Here is a 17,657-nt window from a genome sequence, read left to right as displayed (position 1 = left end):
TTAGGAGCAGTTATGCATTAAAGTTGTTAAAAATTATGTTTTAATCCCAGAGGACTATTACACCCCCCCAAACCCCACCACCCTGCACCCCCAGGACTATTACACCCCCACTGCCCTGCATCACAGGACTATTACACCCCCACTGCCCTGCATCCCAGGACTATTACACCCCCACTGCCCTGCATCCCAGGACTATTACACCCCCACTGTCCTGCATCCCAGGACTATTACACCCCCACTGCCCTGCATCCCAGGACTATTACACCCCCACTGCCCTGCGTCCCAGGACTATTACACCCCCACTGCCCTGCATCCCAGGACTATTACACCCCTACTGCCCTGCATCCCCAGGACTATTACACCCTCACTGCCCTGCATCCCAGGACTATTACACCCCCACTGCCCTGCATCCCAGGACTATTACACCCCCACTGCCCTGCATCCCAGGACTATTACACCCCCACTGCCCTGCATCCCAGGACTATTCAAGGAGTTAAAGCCCCACTGTAGTGTCATACAGCTTCACTAAAGGTCCTCTCCAGGGAAACCCTTTGGGAATGTTGGGATGGATCCAGCTTTAACACCCAGCCAAAGATTCTCTTTCTGCCTGCCTGGGGCTTTTGTCGTTTAGTAGTGTGTGTCCAGTGAAGGGAGAAGAGGGAACATGTTGTTTCTGTTAACCAAGGCCTTAAGCTAAACCATGCATCTAGCTAAGACTATGGGATGTTTACAGTGTACTGTGTGTTATCACCTCTTTATCTAGAACCCTAATGAGGTCCCATACACATACATATCTGTAAAAATAATAGAGTAGAATAGACTAGAATAGAATGGAGTCGTAGATTAGAGTAGTATAGAGTAAAGCAGAGCAGAATAGAGTAGAATAGAGCAGAGTAGAGTAGAAAAGAGGACACATAGAGTGCTGAATACATTTTCTCTGTGTCTCTTCCTCTCAGAATGGCTACACACCCCTCCACATAGCTGCCAAGAAGAACCAGATGGACATCGGGACCACGCTACTGGAGTACGGGGCGGACACCAACGCTGTGACCCGCCAGGGCATCAGCCCTGTTCACCTGGCTGCACAGGAGGGCAGTGTGGACCTGGTCTCTCTGCTGCTCACCAAGAACGCCAGCGTCAACATGGGCAACAAGGTAACACACACACACACACACTGTGTATACACAGCACAAATGGTTCACTATACTACATTCACATAAATACATACACACACCACAAACACACACTCTCACCTGGCCTCACAGGAGGGTTAACTTATGTGAAAATTATGATTGTATAACTCATAGGCCTTAAGACCGGACATCATCAACACTGAAACTAACACACTCATACAGAATAATACTGTTCACATACACACATGCACAACCACAGACCCATGTGTTACCAAAGGCACATACACACACACCAGTGGCCAGGCTTTTCCGAGGCTGATTTAAGCACACTGATATGAGCCTAGAGGGCCTGTGTCATCCTAATGAGCACTAGTTGAAGGCAGATGACACTTCTCTGTATAGCGCCGTCTTTAGCATGGAGGATCAGACCACAGCTGAGTCTCTCATTTTCACTGACACTATTCACTGAGTTCAAAAGGAGCCACTGGATTTACCAAGTCTTTTAAAAACAACCTCCTAGCTCGCTAACAATCCCTGTGATTCTTTAAAAACAACCTCCTAGCTCGCTAACTATCCCTGTGACTCTTTAAAAACAACCTCCTAGCTAGCTAACTATCCCTGTGACTCTTTAAAAACAACCTCCTAGCTCGCTAACTATCCCTGTGACTCTTTAAAAACAACCTCCTAGCTAGCTAACTATCCCTGCGACTCTTTAAAAACAACCTCCTAGCTAGCTAACTATCCCTGTGACTCTTTAAAAACAACCTCCTAGCTAGCTAACTATCCCTGTGACTCTAAAAACAACCTCCTAGCTCGCTAACTATCCCTGTGACTCTTTAAAAACAACCTCCTAGCTCGCTAACTATCCCTATGACTCTTTAAAAACAACCTCCTAGCTAGCTAACTATCCCTGTGACTCTTTAAAAACAACCTCCTAGCTCGCTAACTATCCCTGTGACTCTTTAAAAACAACCTCCTAGCTAGCTAACTATCCCTGTGACTCTAAAAACAACCTCCTAGCTCGCTAACTATCCCTGTGACTCTTTAAAAACAACCTCCTAGCTAGCTAACTATCCCTGCGACTCTTTAAAAACAACCTCCTAGCTAGCTAACTATCCCTGTGACTCTTTAAAAACAACCTCCTAGCTCGCTAACTATCCCTGTGACTCTTTAAAAACAACCTCCTAGCTAGCTAACTATCCCTGCGACTCTTTAAAAACAACCTCCTAGCTAGCTAACTATCCCTGTGACTCTAAAAACAACCTCCTAGCTCGCTAACTATCCCTGTGACTCTTTAAAAACAACCTCCTAGCTCGCTAACTATCCCTGTGACTCTTTAAAAACAACCTCCTAGCTCGCTAACTATCCCTGTGACTCTTTAAAAACAACCTCCTAGCTAGCTAACTATCCCTGTGACTCTTTAAAAACAACCTCCTAGCTCGCTAACTATCCCTGTGACTCTTTAAAAACAACCTCCTAGCTCGCTAACTATCCCTGTGACTCTTTAAAAACAAATATGAATAAGAGCCATTGCTTTGACAAAGCTATGATACCCCGCGGTATGGAAAATGAATTCTAAATGTGTGTGTGTGTATGCAATTGCGCGTATCTCTTTCAGAGCGGTCTCACACCTCTCCACTTAGCGGCGCAGGAGGACAAAGTCAATGTGGCGGAAGTCCTGCTCAACCAGGGGGCGGACGTTGACCCCTCGACAAAGGTGAAGGTCACACTGTTTCCACGGCAACCATTGGGAACAGACTGTACAGACTATCACAGTGAAAGACTGTGGGACAGAGAGATGCCCTTGATTTCAACTCTCCTTGTCAATGATAGACCAGGGGTTGTAGATGGTTAATTCATGTGTTTAGAATAGTGATAAAGACCCACAACACAATGAAGTTACAGACATAATGTATTGATGTTGCGTGTGTGTATCTATTGTTTCCACCATTCTATACACTGGTCGATAAAATGTTGAAGGAAAGATAAACACCTGCCCCCACACACACTTGGCTGCAGCACTGTGTTCTCAGGTGTGGGATGAATAAAGGATTAGAAGACACCTGAGTGGCAGGTGTTTGTGTCTGTATGTGCGTCACTACCAGTAACCTCCCCTGCTTGATGCAGCAGACTGCCCATCGGCTGCTCACGTTCACTAGACAGGGACACAGACAGAGAGAGATCTGCAGTAGCACAAGGTTACACACTGTGTTGTGCTGGCAGCACACTGGTTTACAGCCAAGGCTGTTCATTCATTCATATTTTCTATCAGGTCTCTATTAGAGAAGGGTTATGAAGTTCTTGTTGTATAATAGGATTTTTGTGTCACACTTGTGTAAATGTAATGTTAGTTACTTCCTGGTCACACAAGGGCTGTGATGTCACAGGACGAGAAGTAACAAGCTCACATCTTCCTTTCTTCTCTTTCTGTCTCGGCCCCTTGCCCTTGGGTAAAACAGATGGGATACACTCCGCTGCATGTGGCTTGTCACTATGGCAATGTCAAGATGGCAGACTTCCTCATACAGAACCAGGCCAGAGTTGATGACAAAACAAAGGTAAACAACTGAAAGTCTGTCCCATGTGGTGTTCATGTGAGCTAAGCTTATTTACCTTTGTCAGTTTGTGTATTTTTTGCTGGCTCTCCCTAACACTCTCTTTGTTTTGGTACAACTCCCTCCTTCCCTCTGTCCCTCACTCCCTCTCTCCCTCCGTCACTCTCTTGCTATCCTCCTGTTTATATTTTCTCCCTCATGTTTTCACTTTGCACCCCCCTTTCCCCACTCCCCTCAATTTCTCTCTATCTCGTTCTTCCTCTCACTATCATCCCTCCCTCTCGTTCTCTCTGTCGCTGTCTGCAGAACGGCTACACGCCCCTCCACCAGGCGGCGCAGCAGGGCCACACCCACATCATCAACCTGCTGCTGCAGCACGGAGCCTCTGCCAATCAGCTGACCGTGGTGAGTGAAGCATGATGGGAAAACCTGCTGTCTCAGGAGCTCTCATCCAGAGGCCTGGATCAGCAGGGCTACACAGAGCAGCAGGAAACATACAATAGTATACAGTACATACATAGTAATGGACACACACACACACACAGGCACACACACACACACACATACACTAAAAACAGACTTCTACACAGAAACACACACACATACATATACAGTATCATTGTACATTCACAAAGCACAGAAATACACACCCACACACTGCACTAAATACACACCCACACAGCACTAATGTTGCCACACTAACAAAGTAAAAACAAACACATATTACAACCTACATCATTTCTTTCCGCCCTCTTCGCAGAACGGGAGCACAGCCTTGTCTATCGCCTGTCGTCTTGGTTACATCTCAGTGGTCGACACTCTCAGGCCAGTGACTGATGAGAATCTGACCTCTGTGGTAAGACGTCATGCCATGTATGTCTCTCTGTCTGTCTGTCATTGTCTGTATATTTAGGTTTCTGTAGGTTTGTTTGTCTGTCTGTTTGCCTGCTCGTCTATGTATTTTCATGTGGACCAGTGGGGCCTAGCCCCAATGTTACAGCGTGTCTTTGGCCAGTGAATATTGCTTCTGGCGCTCAATTTGACTGTAACTCATGAAATTGAGAGTCCACTCACCTAGCATGAACACAGGCCTTTATCTCAACTGACACCGCAGCGGTGAAAGAATTGATTTGTGTTCCATTGCTGTACAGGTAGTAGGTGTTGATCACAGGTTCACACACCCAAACAGTAGGCCAGGTACCACTCTTGAGGCAGTTTGCAGTACATAGCATACTGATCTCTGCGTGTGTGTTATGGTGACGCAAAGCAAACGGTCGATTTGCATTCCTAGTGGATGAAAAAACATGCCAATCCAGACTAGTGGTCTGTCTCCATGTACAGGATGTGTTATCTGACCATGTGCTTGCAGTTCACTAACCTCGTGTGTGTATCTGTCTGTGGGGATCTGAAAGTACATAGTAAATGAATAAACATTTGTTTATTCCTCTAATGACATGGGGCCGAATCCGAACATGAGGTGTGCACATTGTGTACAACTCAAACCTTGACATCACTGGATGAGTTACTGTATGCGTATCTCAAATTAGTACTTGGCCCTGAAACGGTATACAAGAGATTCCAGGAATGCTCTCTCACATGCTTAACTGTGTGAAATGCCCAGGTTGAATATCCTGTTGCTCCTCAAATAGATCTGTCGACGTGTCAGGAGGGATTTCACATGCTTCTTTCACATGCTTTGCTTGCTGTTTGGGGTTTTAGGCTGGGTTTCTGTACAGCACTTTGAGATATCAGCTGATGTACGAAGGGCTATATAAAAATTAATTTGATTGATTTGATTGATTGATTTAATAACAGTGACACCCGGGGCCAATCAGGGGCCAATCAGGGGCCACTGGGCACAGTAGCATTCATCTGCATTATTCATGTCGGACTCTTTTATCAACAGACTGCGACAGAAAAACACAAAATGAACATCCCCGAGACCATGAACGAGTTTCTGGACATGTCTGACGATGAAGGTATGAGTATAAGTGGTTGATATGACTGTATCAAAACTTCGCTTATAACGTAAGCCGTGCATTACCCCATAAGCTGTGAGTTGACCGGTTGGGGTTAACCTGTGTTTTGTGTATTCAAGGCATGTGATTCATATAGTATGCGTGGCTGCATCTCATATTAGTGAAAGTGTGCCATTTGATGCCTTATTAATATTCCATTAACTGTATGTATTCAAATCACACAGCTAAGGCTAATGCGCCGGAAATTCTCAATGACGACTGTATTTCAGATGTTGACGAAGGTATTTGCCCCATTTTTCTACGCAGTAGTTTTGTTTTTGTTTCACTCTTTTCACGTAACCCCATTCCTTCACCTGCACCTCACCTGTTGGAAAGCTACCCATCTCGCCATCATTGCTGATACGCTGCTTCACTGACTGTCCGCTGTTGCTAGGAGTTTGCCTGGCAATCTGGAACACGCTAGCCAGAACCCACCTCTTTCTCTCTGCTTCCTACACTGAAATGCAGCTTTCTCTGAGTATCTTGTTTGATTCACGTATCAGTAGTTGACGTCACCAAATGTAAATCAGCAGAGAAAGTAAGCCTCGGACACAAATTACATTTGTGTTTGAGCTTTTGGACTTTTATTTTGCTTGCGATAAGATACTGTTTGTTTGATGTGACTTATCCCACAGCCATTCTGGTTACACTGCATGTAGCTAAGTATTCGAGCCCCAGAGCAATTTGTGCTTTGAGGGACAGGCCTTCCTTTTACATTTTGTTTTTACTTTTATATATTAGTCATTTAGCAGACGCTCTTATCCAGAGTGTCTTACAGTTAGTGCATCTTAAGATAGCTAGGTGGGACAACCGCATATCACAGTCATAGTAAGTACATTTTCCTTCAATAAAGTAGCTATCAGCAATGTCAGAGCTAGAAAAGGGGAAAAAGTGAGTGTCAGTTCACAAGCCTTTTTTGGGGGGGTGGTTCTGTGGGGTTATTGACTGTTGAAAAATACAGACTCTTTGAAGAGGTAGGGTTTCTGGTGTTTTCAGAAGATGGGCTTCCTACTGTAGTAACGCTGAGTTTCTCCACATTCATTATGGTGCTTTTAACTTTGTTGCCATGGTTACATGGTATTTCAATATCTTGCGTAAAAATACAGTAATAAATGACTATACATTACTTGTAACTACACAGTTACACTACTTGTAACTAGTAAAGTGTGTGGGACAAGTGTTGCTACAGGTTACCGATCTCAAGTTGCACTCTTATGCTGGGTGTTTGAATACCAATGTATCAGTAGTTGTTAGGAAAAACTTTGTTATTCATTGCTTCAAAAGCACTGGGTGACAACTGAAATGCACTGGAAAAAAGTGAAATCTAAGCAAGCCTAAATAGCTTATATTGAGTGATAAGTTGTTTTTTTCTTACCAAGCTAAATTATCCAATGTCATTGACTGTTAATATTGCATTTTTTTATCTTAAAAAAGGCTTAATACAAGAAATGTATCTTATTTCAAGATATTTTTCAAGATATTTTACCTTACCTTAATACGTTTTTTTTATTTTTTATTTAACCTTTTTAACTAGGCGGGACAATAAGACAATTTAAGATATTTAGTCACTTTTTTGCAGTGCATTTCAGTTGTGACCCAGTGTTTTGGAAGCAATTAACTGACACTAGTGTAAAATGGATACATTTGTCCATGGAGCGTTGCTTAGGTAACTGTAGAGAGGCGTGTGGAGTTTCTGTGTCAGATGATACTGCTGGACTCAACAAGTTCCACACACGCACCTGCTGACTGACCAGACGTGGTGCTTACTGTGTCTACATCGGGGCTGATAAACCCACAATGCAATGTTTACTGCTCTCCATGTTCAATGCTTTCCACATTGTAATGGCCTCTCATACAATACTGTAATGCTATAATCAAATTGATAACAAATAGTTTACCTCATGTCAGCTGTTGAGGTTATCCTCACAGTTTACTACATTGCTCTATGGCCTTAGGTGTAAGATTGACAAAGGTAGATATGGTCCCGTGTGGCTCAGTTGGTAACGCACTTGCAATGCCATGGTTTTGGGTTCGATTCCCATGGGGGACCAGTACATAAGAGCACAAAAATGTATGCACTCACTACTGTAAATGGCTCTGGATAAGAGCATCTGCTAAATGATAAAATATGTAATGTAAACTCTATGCTGAAAACCTATCCTCTGGGAATGTGTCATTGACAGTCTTACTGAATAATGGTGTTACATCTGACCATGCATTACACCAGTAATCTGTCCACGGTGCATGCCATCTCTCAGTCACCTTATGGAGGGCAATCCAATTGGCCATGACAGGTCACTCCTGTCCTGCTGTGGTCAGAGTCTATGCATTCCTTAGATCACCCTGTCTAAAAGAGATCCCTAGTCATGATTTTAGCCTAATCCTCCCTAACAACCAAACTATATAAATATGTTGATTTAGAGGAGTAATGGTTTAGGGAGGTATATGTAGGCTACTTTCTTTGAGAGACAAAAAGATGAACCAATTATCCATTTTGGGGGGCAGTTTTGGTCCACCCATTTGGATTGCAGCCAGATTTCCACTGTCCACCCCCTCCTCAGGAAAAAAACCTAGTGGGTTGTTCTTCAAAGACTGTTTCTCCGTTCAGTCTCCCCAAACTGTTTATCCTGTGTCCTAAAATAAGTATTTGTTTACATTCTGGATTACACTCAGATTACTGCGCAACAGACAAACCACAAACATTATTCAAACGCGACCTCTCTATCCCTCTGCCACTGTGTTTTCGGTGCAATTCAGCCTGAATTAACGGAGATGCTATCCGGACTGGTGGACTTTCTCTCGAAATCCAATGATATGAGCTTTAGCTGAGCAGACAAGCAAAGAAACCTCTTATCTCGAATTTAAATGGCTTCTACTTTTACTTTTTCGCTCATCGATGTGCTCTACCCGGAAAACTCACCCTAGTTTAAACTTTGTTTGCAGCAAGAGCGGAACGGCAGCGGCAGAGCTGCAGTCCGTCCCTGCACTAGCAACAACTGCTGCAGTTACAGTAGGCTTTCAGACAGTCCCTGGCTGGAAGGACAGACAAACGGGACAGTTCGGTTTCGAGTTCTTTCAGCCGCAACCACATGAATGGATTGGATTTTTTTTTACGCCTCTCGTCTCTCTCTGGATTTATTGGTGGGAGTTAACTGTTCTGCAGATAATTGGAAAATAAAGACAAACACGGGAATATATTAAGAGTGGTAACGGACATGGCTGTTTTTCTATGTAAGTCATAAAGGCCATATTTCATGGAGAAGTGCTGTCGAATGGAGGTGATACAGGGAACTGGTGCATAAAGCCATTTCGTACGCAATCGAGTTATTGTAGGCTACAGCGTAGCTGAGGCGGGAGAGAGCGGTGTGAGAGTGAGCTGGGAGAGGGAGAAGAGAATCGCTTGCTTGCTATGACGTACAGTATAGCCTTCAGTACTGCATTGGCTTTGAAAAACATTACTCACCTTTGACGTTCTACAGTCAGTGTGTGAAAGCGAGCGTGTTTGAAGGAACCAGTGTTGCAATGTAGCAAAGAGCTGTAACGACATTGTAGCCCATCCGAGCAAAAGTGCGGCATTATCCGAGGTACTGGGGCTGCCGGGGGGGGGGGGGGGGGGGGGGGGGCTGCGGTGGAAGATTGATGTGTTGCAGGCCGGGGTCGGTCAGAAGGGGGAAAGGGGATACATTGTCGCGGCAAGGACTGCTGTTTTTTTTCGTCTTGATAATCTAGGTGCTCTTGCTGCTTGAGTTCTGCTAGCGTTTAATTACACCCTGCGCTTTTTGGCTTGAGTGTCAATACAAACTGCGTTTGGTTTTACGCGACAGAAGAGCTGTGCTGCAAGTAGCTTTTGTCTATCTCCAAGCTAGTGGACTTCGTTAGTCTATGAATAGATTGTAACGGATTTATTACCATGTCATTCATTTCAAGTAGCCTAGACCTATGAGTGTTGATGCTGCTATTTAGCTTCACTATAACCCAATGAGTAGCCTACCAACTGAGCATCGGGCCTAGTACTCTGGCCCACTAGTTATCAGAGCGACACTGATGAATTATCCAAGGCCTGTTATAATGAAGTGGTGGTAAGATTTTTCTAGGAGTACTGCAACACTCTTCTTGCTCGGATTGCCTTTGAAGTAATGATTGGGGACTTTTCCACCAGGTGAGGATGCAATGACCGGCGACACTGACAAATATCTAAGGCCCCAGGACCTCAAGGAGCTGGGGGACGACTCTCTCCCACAGGAGGGCTACATGGGGTTCAGCATTGGAGTCCGCTCAGCGAGGTATGTGACACTATTATGACATTATATGCTCTTGACCGCGATGTCATGTTTGGCATTGCCAGTGCGTTTGTTTATCCTATACACACAGGTTTAAGATGTGCTGATATGTTGATGATACTGTATGGGGAGCAGTGGAATTGTAAGAAGTTGTGGTGAGCTAAGTGTCCTTCATAGAAACATATGTTATGAAGATGTAATAGAGACGTTATTAGCACTTGGTTCAGCATGACATCATGATTCAGCAGTTTGAGTATTTTACGGCCGTAGAAAGACTATTGATCAATGTCACTGATACCTACACGTACACGTATTGCCTTTGGTCAGATATGTGTACGTTTTTGCCCACTACAGTATTCAGAGAGAGGATGGCCAGCTGTAGGCTAAGAGTTGAGTACCCAGTAGAAAACTAGCAAGCTTGGGTGAAAATACATAATCACATTAGATGAGTATTGTGTAACCCACAGCACATCATTGGCCATCTATTGTGGAGGCCCTGACAGCTGGCAAATGCATGGGGATGGTCGACTGACTAAAAACAACGACGGTGTCAGGCAGCAGCACACTATGGGGGGAAAAACTGCCTAAAAACAGAACCACTGTTTTACAAATCAAGAAAGAGGAGTTAGATCAGCTTTTAGGCTATAATGGATGGTGTGAGATGTTTAACACGTCATTTCAATATGAAGCGGGAACTCATTTCAGCTGTTCCTGGTTTGATGGATCACGTCCGGGTGTTTGAATAAGGCTGTGTCACTTTTATCATCTCTAGAGAAGCTTTTGGAAGTTCATGTCACGAGTTCCCAAAGCCATGTGACAAATGTAGTGACGGCTGCTTAGTCAGTAAAAGTTAGTGATGATGTCTAAATCAAGGACTTTCTCCGATAATGTCACCATGTACTATCCTGTATACTGTGCTATGATACACCTCTGAACATTATGTTGTTATTTGAATCTCAAAGTAAACTGGTTGAATATGTGTGGTGAAAAGATATTGCTGACATGATTCTTTGCCGTGCTGGAAATGTTCTGCTTTTGTATTGATTGGTTAATGTATGACGCCAAGCAGCTGCTTTCTTTTCCCCTTACCTTTCTGTTTATGACATTGGCCTTGCATGGTTTGCTCTCGGACTGTGCCACACACTAGTCTATACACACACACACACATACATTCGTAAAGTATTCAGACCGCTTCCCTTTTTCTACATTTTGTTACGTTACAGCCTTATTCTAAAATGGAATAAATAAACAAAAAATTGGACATAAGTATTTAACCCCTTTGCTATGAGACTCAAAATTGAGCTCAGGTGCATCCTGTTTCCATTGATCATCCTTGAGATGTTTCTAAAAGTTGATTGGAGTCATTGGACATGATTTGGAAAGGCACACACCTGTCTATATAACGTCCCACAGTTAACAGGGCATGTCAGAGCAAAAAACAAGCCATGATGTCGAAGGAATTGTCCTTAGAGCTCCGAGACAGGATTGTGTCGAGGCACATATATGGAGAAGGGTACCAACAAATGTCTGGAGCATTGAAGGTCCCCAAGAACACAGTGCCCTCCATCATTCTTAAATGGAAGAAGTTTGGAACCACCAAGACTCTTCCTAGAGCTAGCTGCCTGGCCAAACTGAGCAATTGGGGAAAAGGGCCAAGAACCCGATGGTCACTCTGACCGAGCTCCAGAGATCCTCTGTGGAGATGGGAGAACCTTCCAGAAGGACAACAATCTCTGCAGCACTCCGCCAATCAGGCCTTTATGGTAGAGTGGCCAGACAGAAGCCACTCCTCAGTTAAGGCACATGAAAGCCCGCTTGGAGTTTGCAAAAAGGCACCTAAAGGACTCTCAGACAATGAGAAACAAGATTTTCTGGTCTGATGAAACCAAGATTGAAATCTTTGGCCTGAATGCCAAGCTTCACTTCTGGAGAAAACCTGGCACCATCCCTACGGTGAAGCATGGTAGTGGCAGCATCATGCTGTGGGGATGTTTTTCAGCGGCAGGGATTGAGAGACTAGTCAGGATTGAGGGACAGATGAATGGAGCAAAGTACAGAGTTCCTTGACGAAAACCTGCCCCAGAGCGCTCAGGACCTCAGACTGGGGTGAAGGTTCACCTTCCAACAGGACAGCAACCCTAAGCACACAGCCAAGACAATGTAGGAGTGGCTTCGGGACGTCTCTTTATGTCCTTGAGTGGCCCAGCCAGAGCCCGGACTTGAACCCAATCGAACATCTCTGGAGAGACCTGAAAATAGCTGTGCAGCGACGTTCCCCATCCACCCTGACAGAGCTTGAGAGGATCTGCAGAGAAGAATGGGAGAAACTCTCCAAATACAGGTGTGCCAAGCTTGTAGCGTCATACCCAAGAAGACTCGATGCTGTAATAGCTGCCAAAGGTGCTTCAACAAAGTACTGAGTAAATGGTCTGAATACTTGTGTAAATGTGATATGTCAGGGTTTTTTTTTTTACATATAAATGTGCAAAAATTTCTAAAAGCTGTTTTTGCTTTGTCATTATGGGGTATTGTGTGTTGATTGATGATGGGGGGAAAAAACAATTTAATCCATTTTAGAATAAGGCTGTTGCATAACAAAATGTGCAGAAAGTCAAGGGGTCTGAATACTTTCCGAATGCAGACACACTTTCCGACACAGACACAGAAAGAAAGACTATAAGCCCAGGCTTGGAGCATACCCCATGCAAAAGCAGAGCATCAATGTCACATGAAAATAAAAACACCTCTCTGCTTGGACTTTTTCAAAATGCTTTGCTCTTCACCACTCTCTTCTACTTTCCTTTTCCTTTTTTATTTCTTGCACTCTCTGTTTCTCACTCTAGCCCTAGGATCAGGTAAGAGCAGAAAGCACATTTCACCAAACATATTTCCCTCCCCTGACTCATCCTCTGTGCATTGTGACTCCATGAACCATAGTCAGTCTTTCTGGTATACTTTCTCTGAGTTTATTGGTGACTTTATTTGGGAAACCTTTTTTGAGCTCACTAATATTTTTCATCACCTTATTTTCTCATCAGTCAATATAAACCCCTCATCATTTGCAAATAAACCAAGTAATATTTAATACAAGTTATGAGTAGAGTACATGAGAAAATGAATGTGACTGTTTTGTGTTATGTCTTAATAATGACAGGTGCTTTGGTTAGAGTTGATTAACCCATCTTTTTGTATGGTGTGGTTAAAGGTGACACATCCCCTTTATAATTTCTTTGAAGGTGTCACTTTATGTAACTTCCAGGGATCAATATGTTTCAGTCCATTTTCAATCAAACAGTATTGCTTATAATCCTTAAAATTACCCATTCTGGTATGCAGAGATGGAAACTTCAAGGCCTCAATGGCTTGTTGTCTAAAAATCCCGCATTGACCTAACTGACCGACGTGTGCACGCACACACACACACACACACACACACACTTTACCTTGGATCTATATGATGAATGACAGAGCAATCATCCGCACAACCAACTCTTTAAACTGACACAGATAAGCAAATGTTAACTTTCTTTCCTGATCAAATAACACTGCTTCATCTTAAAATGTATGCTATGTGGAGAGACACAGTTAGAGTGAAATAGAGATGGTGAGAGAAAGCAGAATGCATTGAGAGAAATAGGCATGGCAGTGTTTAGAATAGCAACGAGGAAAGGGGTGAGGGATAGAGGCAGATTGATCAAAGCCACTGAGAGGCATGAAATGGTACAGAAAGAAGCCGGAAGGAGAGAGTAAGGGGGGAGGGAGGGAGGGAGCGAAGGAAAAGAGAGGAGACTTCTGGTAAGTGCACCCATGAAAATGTAACTGTGATGCAACTCTGCACAAATAAAACAAAATGGAATTGAATTGGCAAGAGAAAGATTGGGGGAGAGGAGGAAAGAGATGAAGGGGTAATAAAGAGGGAGGGAGGATAATTGTGAAGAGCAAACACAGGCAGCAACACAGAGAGAGTAGGCAAAGCAGGTTTGGGATGCCAGACCATTCAGGCTGAGTGGAGTTGCTTAGAAACTTCAGCTGCAGTGCTGAATAAAGGACTTCTCTCTGTGCTGAATAGCATGCTCACTCAAACACGCTGAGCTCTGCGTTTTTGCTCTCCCTTTCTCCACACACACACATACACAGTGCAGTCCCACACTCGTGACTAGGTTAAACACACTTTTATTCTAAAAGAACATGGCTACATTGTTTAAAGGCCCAGTGCAATCAAAAAAGGTGTTTTCCTGTGTTTTATATATATTTCCACAATATGAGGTTGGAATAATTCTCTGAAATTGTGGAAATTATGATAATGCTCTTTTAGTGTAAGAGCTGTTTGAAAGACCACTTGAAATTTCTGCCTGTTTTGGTTGGATGGAGTTTTGGCCTGCCTGGTGACATCACCAGGCGGTAAATTAGTTAATAGACCAATAAGAAAGAGTTCCAAACCACTCTGTCAATAACAGCTAGTTTTTCACTCAGATGTGTTTTTTTACACCCAGACAACTCTCAGAATTTTTTTTCTCCCACTCAGACCACTCCCAGACATTCCTAGCAAAATTCTTGATTAAGAAATTGCTCTTCGCTAACAAGCTATTTTTGTTACTGTTTGACCATTTTAATTAAAAACAATCACATTAAGGTACTTAATTGTTAACCAGAAAGGATTTGATAGTTGGATAAAAAAAACGGCTGCGTTGGACCTTTAAAACAATCAAGTAAGAAGAATTTGAGAAAAAGCCAAAGGGGAGCAACCCACTGCATTCAGTCAGTATGTCTGCAACACTAGGAACACAGCACAGCACTGCAGAATGCAGTAAGACAGAGAGGAACATCATCTCTGGAGCACCCAAACTAACACAGATAAATAATACACATTTGGTGGGTGCTTATATTTGTCATATTTCACACGTGCAGGTGTGTTTTATTACGGATGTGTGAATTGCCTGCCACCCTACCTGCCGATCCAAGTCATTTGAGAATTTAAAGACACAGAACTTTGCCCGTCCTAAAACAAATATTTAATTGAATGAGCTACATTACTTTAACTGAATATGAAATAGGATACTTCAAAGTAGTTTGAGATTATTTTTAGGGACCGTTACAACTAAATCTTTATTTAATAACCATAACGAATCTGGATGTTTTAGTTATGGAATTGAGTTAGTTCCATACTTTATGTAGTGTATAGTTACCACCTTATTGTTTGTTAGTAGATCAAAAGTGATTCTTCATCCTGTGTCCTCTCTGAAACATCTAGTCAGACTCTATTTGACCTCTTATGTCTGTGTTTGTGATAAACAGACACATCTACAACTCCTTTATCTCTCTCTCTCTGTCTCTCTCTGTTAAAACTGACTGACCTCACTCTCATTTCCATCTCTGAATAACTCCTACCTATGCGTCTATCCCCAGCTGTGGGACTCTAATCTTGCTCTGCACTATATACGGTACGTTGTACAGTGCGATTCAGTTCCCTGGAGGTTGCATGTAGTAATGGATTTGTTTTACTTTTGCTTTTCTTTTGGTTTGGGCCTGCTGTTCATTGTCACCCGCTGTATTGCGTGGTAACATTTAAACACCCCAGCCTCCGCTCCTTCAGTTCGGATAGGTCCAACACCCTCAACCGCAGCTCCTACGCGCGAGACAGCATGATGATAGAGGAGATCCTCGCCCCGACCAAGGACACGGTACGTCCTCCTAACATTCCTTTAGCCCTTTCTTGTATCTCTTTTTCTGTGGTCTCTCTTTTGCCTCTCTTCTCCTCGCTCTCTTTCTGGGTATTGCATGAGACGATTAACATTTTTATGTGAACTCTGAGATGGGGTCAATGATGGATTTGGCCTCCCCCTGGATTGTGGTAACAGTTTATTTCCAGTGCCTATTTTGGGCTTTTTTGTTAGTTTGGTTTATGTTGGGCACTTGTAGTGCTGAGTCCATGTAGGACATTTTCTGTAAGAGCTGTTTCAAACTTCCCTGTGGCCACTGAAGGTTTCTAGCTGCCTTGGGAAAACCAAACTGCAGTGTCCTGATTTGTCCTGTTTTGGTGATCGCTGTGCAGGATCTAAAACAGGAACATTAACCTGATGTACCGTAAATAATATTTGCAACTTCACTGACATCATGTTCGACAAACAAATTCCCAAGAATCGTGACTATAGAAGCGAAAATATGCACAACTTCCACTACCTCTCTTGCAATGTAAGCAAAGATGTTGGGTGAAAGAGGAGCCTTGTATTGGAATGCGTGTAAAATCTTGTTTTCTCAAATAGTAAAACATTTGTTTCCTCAAACTTGGTCGTAAAAACGGATTAAAGCGACGTGTCCTGTGCTTTTTCCACGGCTTGAGGCATCATAGAACACTCTGTCGTTTATCTGTTTCATTATGATGATCACATGTTGCATTCTTGGTGTTTTGTGATGTTTGTGGCACTATCAGATCTACTGTCCAGAAATAAGATTGTCTTTATGAAACCTTAACAGGCCACTCTTTGCTAAAGACAATCTTGTGGTAAAAGCTACTGCAACCTCTTCTCCATGTATGAGTTGTTAGCCAATGACTGCCCACTGGGCACACATTGGTTGAATTGAAGTTGTTTCCATGTAATTTCAATGAAATATGTTGAACCAATGTGGAATAGACAACGTGTGCCCAGTGGGTAGGGACTGGTAGAAAAATCTCAAGGCTCTTCAAGTCCCATTTGTGATTTCTCATCTGCCCTCTAAAGCTTCAGAGTGTCTTTAAAGACCTTTCCTACTTGATTGACCCTCTCAATAAGGTACATGATGACGTTAATAGAGGGTTACCTCGCTCTGCTCATGCTCTATGACCATCTCTCTGGTTTCAATCATGTTTGTTTGTTTTAGCTCTGAAATTCTCATTCCATTCATTGGTCCTCATCTCAGTGAGGTAAATAGTTGTTTATTTTCCCATGCGACTTCTGGTGACTGTAAATTCCCATGATTAATTTTTATACAAACAAATTATTGTTTCATTTGGACTTTTGCCACTTCTTGTGGTTAAATGGATAATCATATTTTGCATGTTTCATTGAAGTGATGTTGAATGTTTTAGATGACAATAACATGTTTCTGTGAGACTGTATGAGTCCTGTTAGATCACTTGTCTGTAGGGCTAAGGTGTTTTATTCTCTTATTGTGTGTTAGAAATGTAGACGGTCACAAAAGGTATCACTTCATCTGTCTGTAGATCAGTGAGTGTCACTGTCAGGTTAGCTCGTAAACCATTAAGTCTCCTTCATAACTCACCCGTTGACCCTCCTCCTGCATGTGCTCTTCCACAGCACCTGGCTGTGACCCGGGACTACGATGCAGAGTGTCTGAGGCGCTACAGCTGGACCCCAGACACAATAGATCACAGTAACACTGTGTCCAGCCCCATTCACTCAGGGTAAGAACCAGGCCTCTGCCAGCCAGTCTGACACCCAGCCACGGTTAGCTCCAGCCATGCCAGACTACAGCTAATCCAGACACAGGAGAATGTTACTCTACATACTCCATTTCACCAGCCCAAGAAAGACCCAGCTAGCAGTTGTCTGCAGTGAAATACTGTTATGAGGTTTTCCTTTCTGCAGTCTGTTGTGAAATTTTCATTTGCTGAGCCGCAGGGGTGAATGAATAGTAATGACTTACACTGTAGACTACATGATTTAGTTTTAT

General features: G+C 43.3%; 1 protein-coding gene across 50 annotated transcripts in view; it reads left to right on the top strand.

The window, feature by feature from the left end:
• The window catches only part of LOC106577144 (ankyrin-3), a 164,449-nt gene that overhangs the window by 116,873 nt on the left and 29,919 nt on the right, over positions 1-17,657 (top strand). For 20 of the 50 annotated variants that reach the window (XM_082964823.1, XM_082964841.1, XM_082964820.1 and 17 more), the window contains 11 exons: positions 957-1,154; positions 2,752-2,850; positions 3,593-3,691; positions 3,995-4,093; positions 4,449-4,544; positions 5,595-5,667; positions 5,892-5,948; positions 9,866-9,989; positions 15,565-15,667; positions 16,706-16,756; positions 17,282-17,388. In XM_082964823.1, the coding sequence (XP_082820949.1) occupies positions 957-1,154; positions 2,752-2,850; positions 3,593-3,691; positions 3,995-4,093; positions 4,449-4,544; positions 5,595-5,667; positions 5,892-5,948; positions 9,866-9,989; positions 15,565-15,667; positions 16,706-16,756; positions 17,282-17,388 (1,106 nt within the window). Of the gene's footprint in view, positions 1-956; positions 1,155-2,751; positions 2,851-3,592; positions 3,692-3,994; positions 4,094-4,448; positions 4,545-5,594; positions 5,668-5,891; positions 5,949-7,273; positions 8,938-8,962; positions 9,291-9,365; positions 9,786-9,865; positions 9,990-15,564; positions 15,668-16,705; positions 16,757-17,281; positions 17,389-17,657 lie in introns of those variants that run through there. The other 30 variants (XM_082964822.1, XM_082964834.1, XM_082964830.1 and 27 more) reach the window with 11 other exon arrangements.

This window comes from Salmo salar, chromosome 18, assembly GCF_965601325.2.
Source record: "Salmo salar chromosome 18, fSalSal1, whole genome shotgun sequence".
Lineage (NCBI taxonomy): Eukaryota > Metazoa > Chordata > Actinopteri > Salmoniformes > Salmonidae > Salmo > Salmo salar.
Note: the sequence above shows the minus strand (reverse complement) of the source record. Positions and strands in the feature narration are given on the sequence as shown.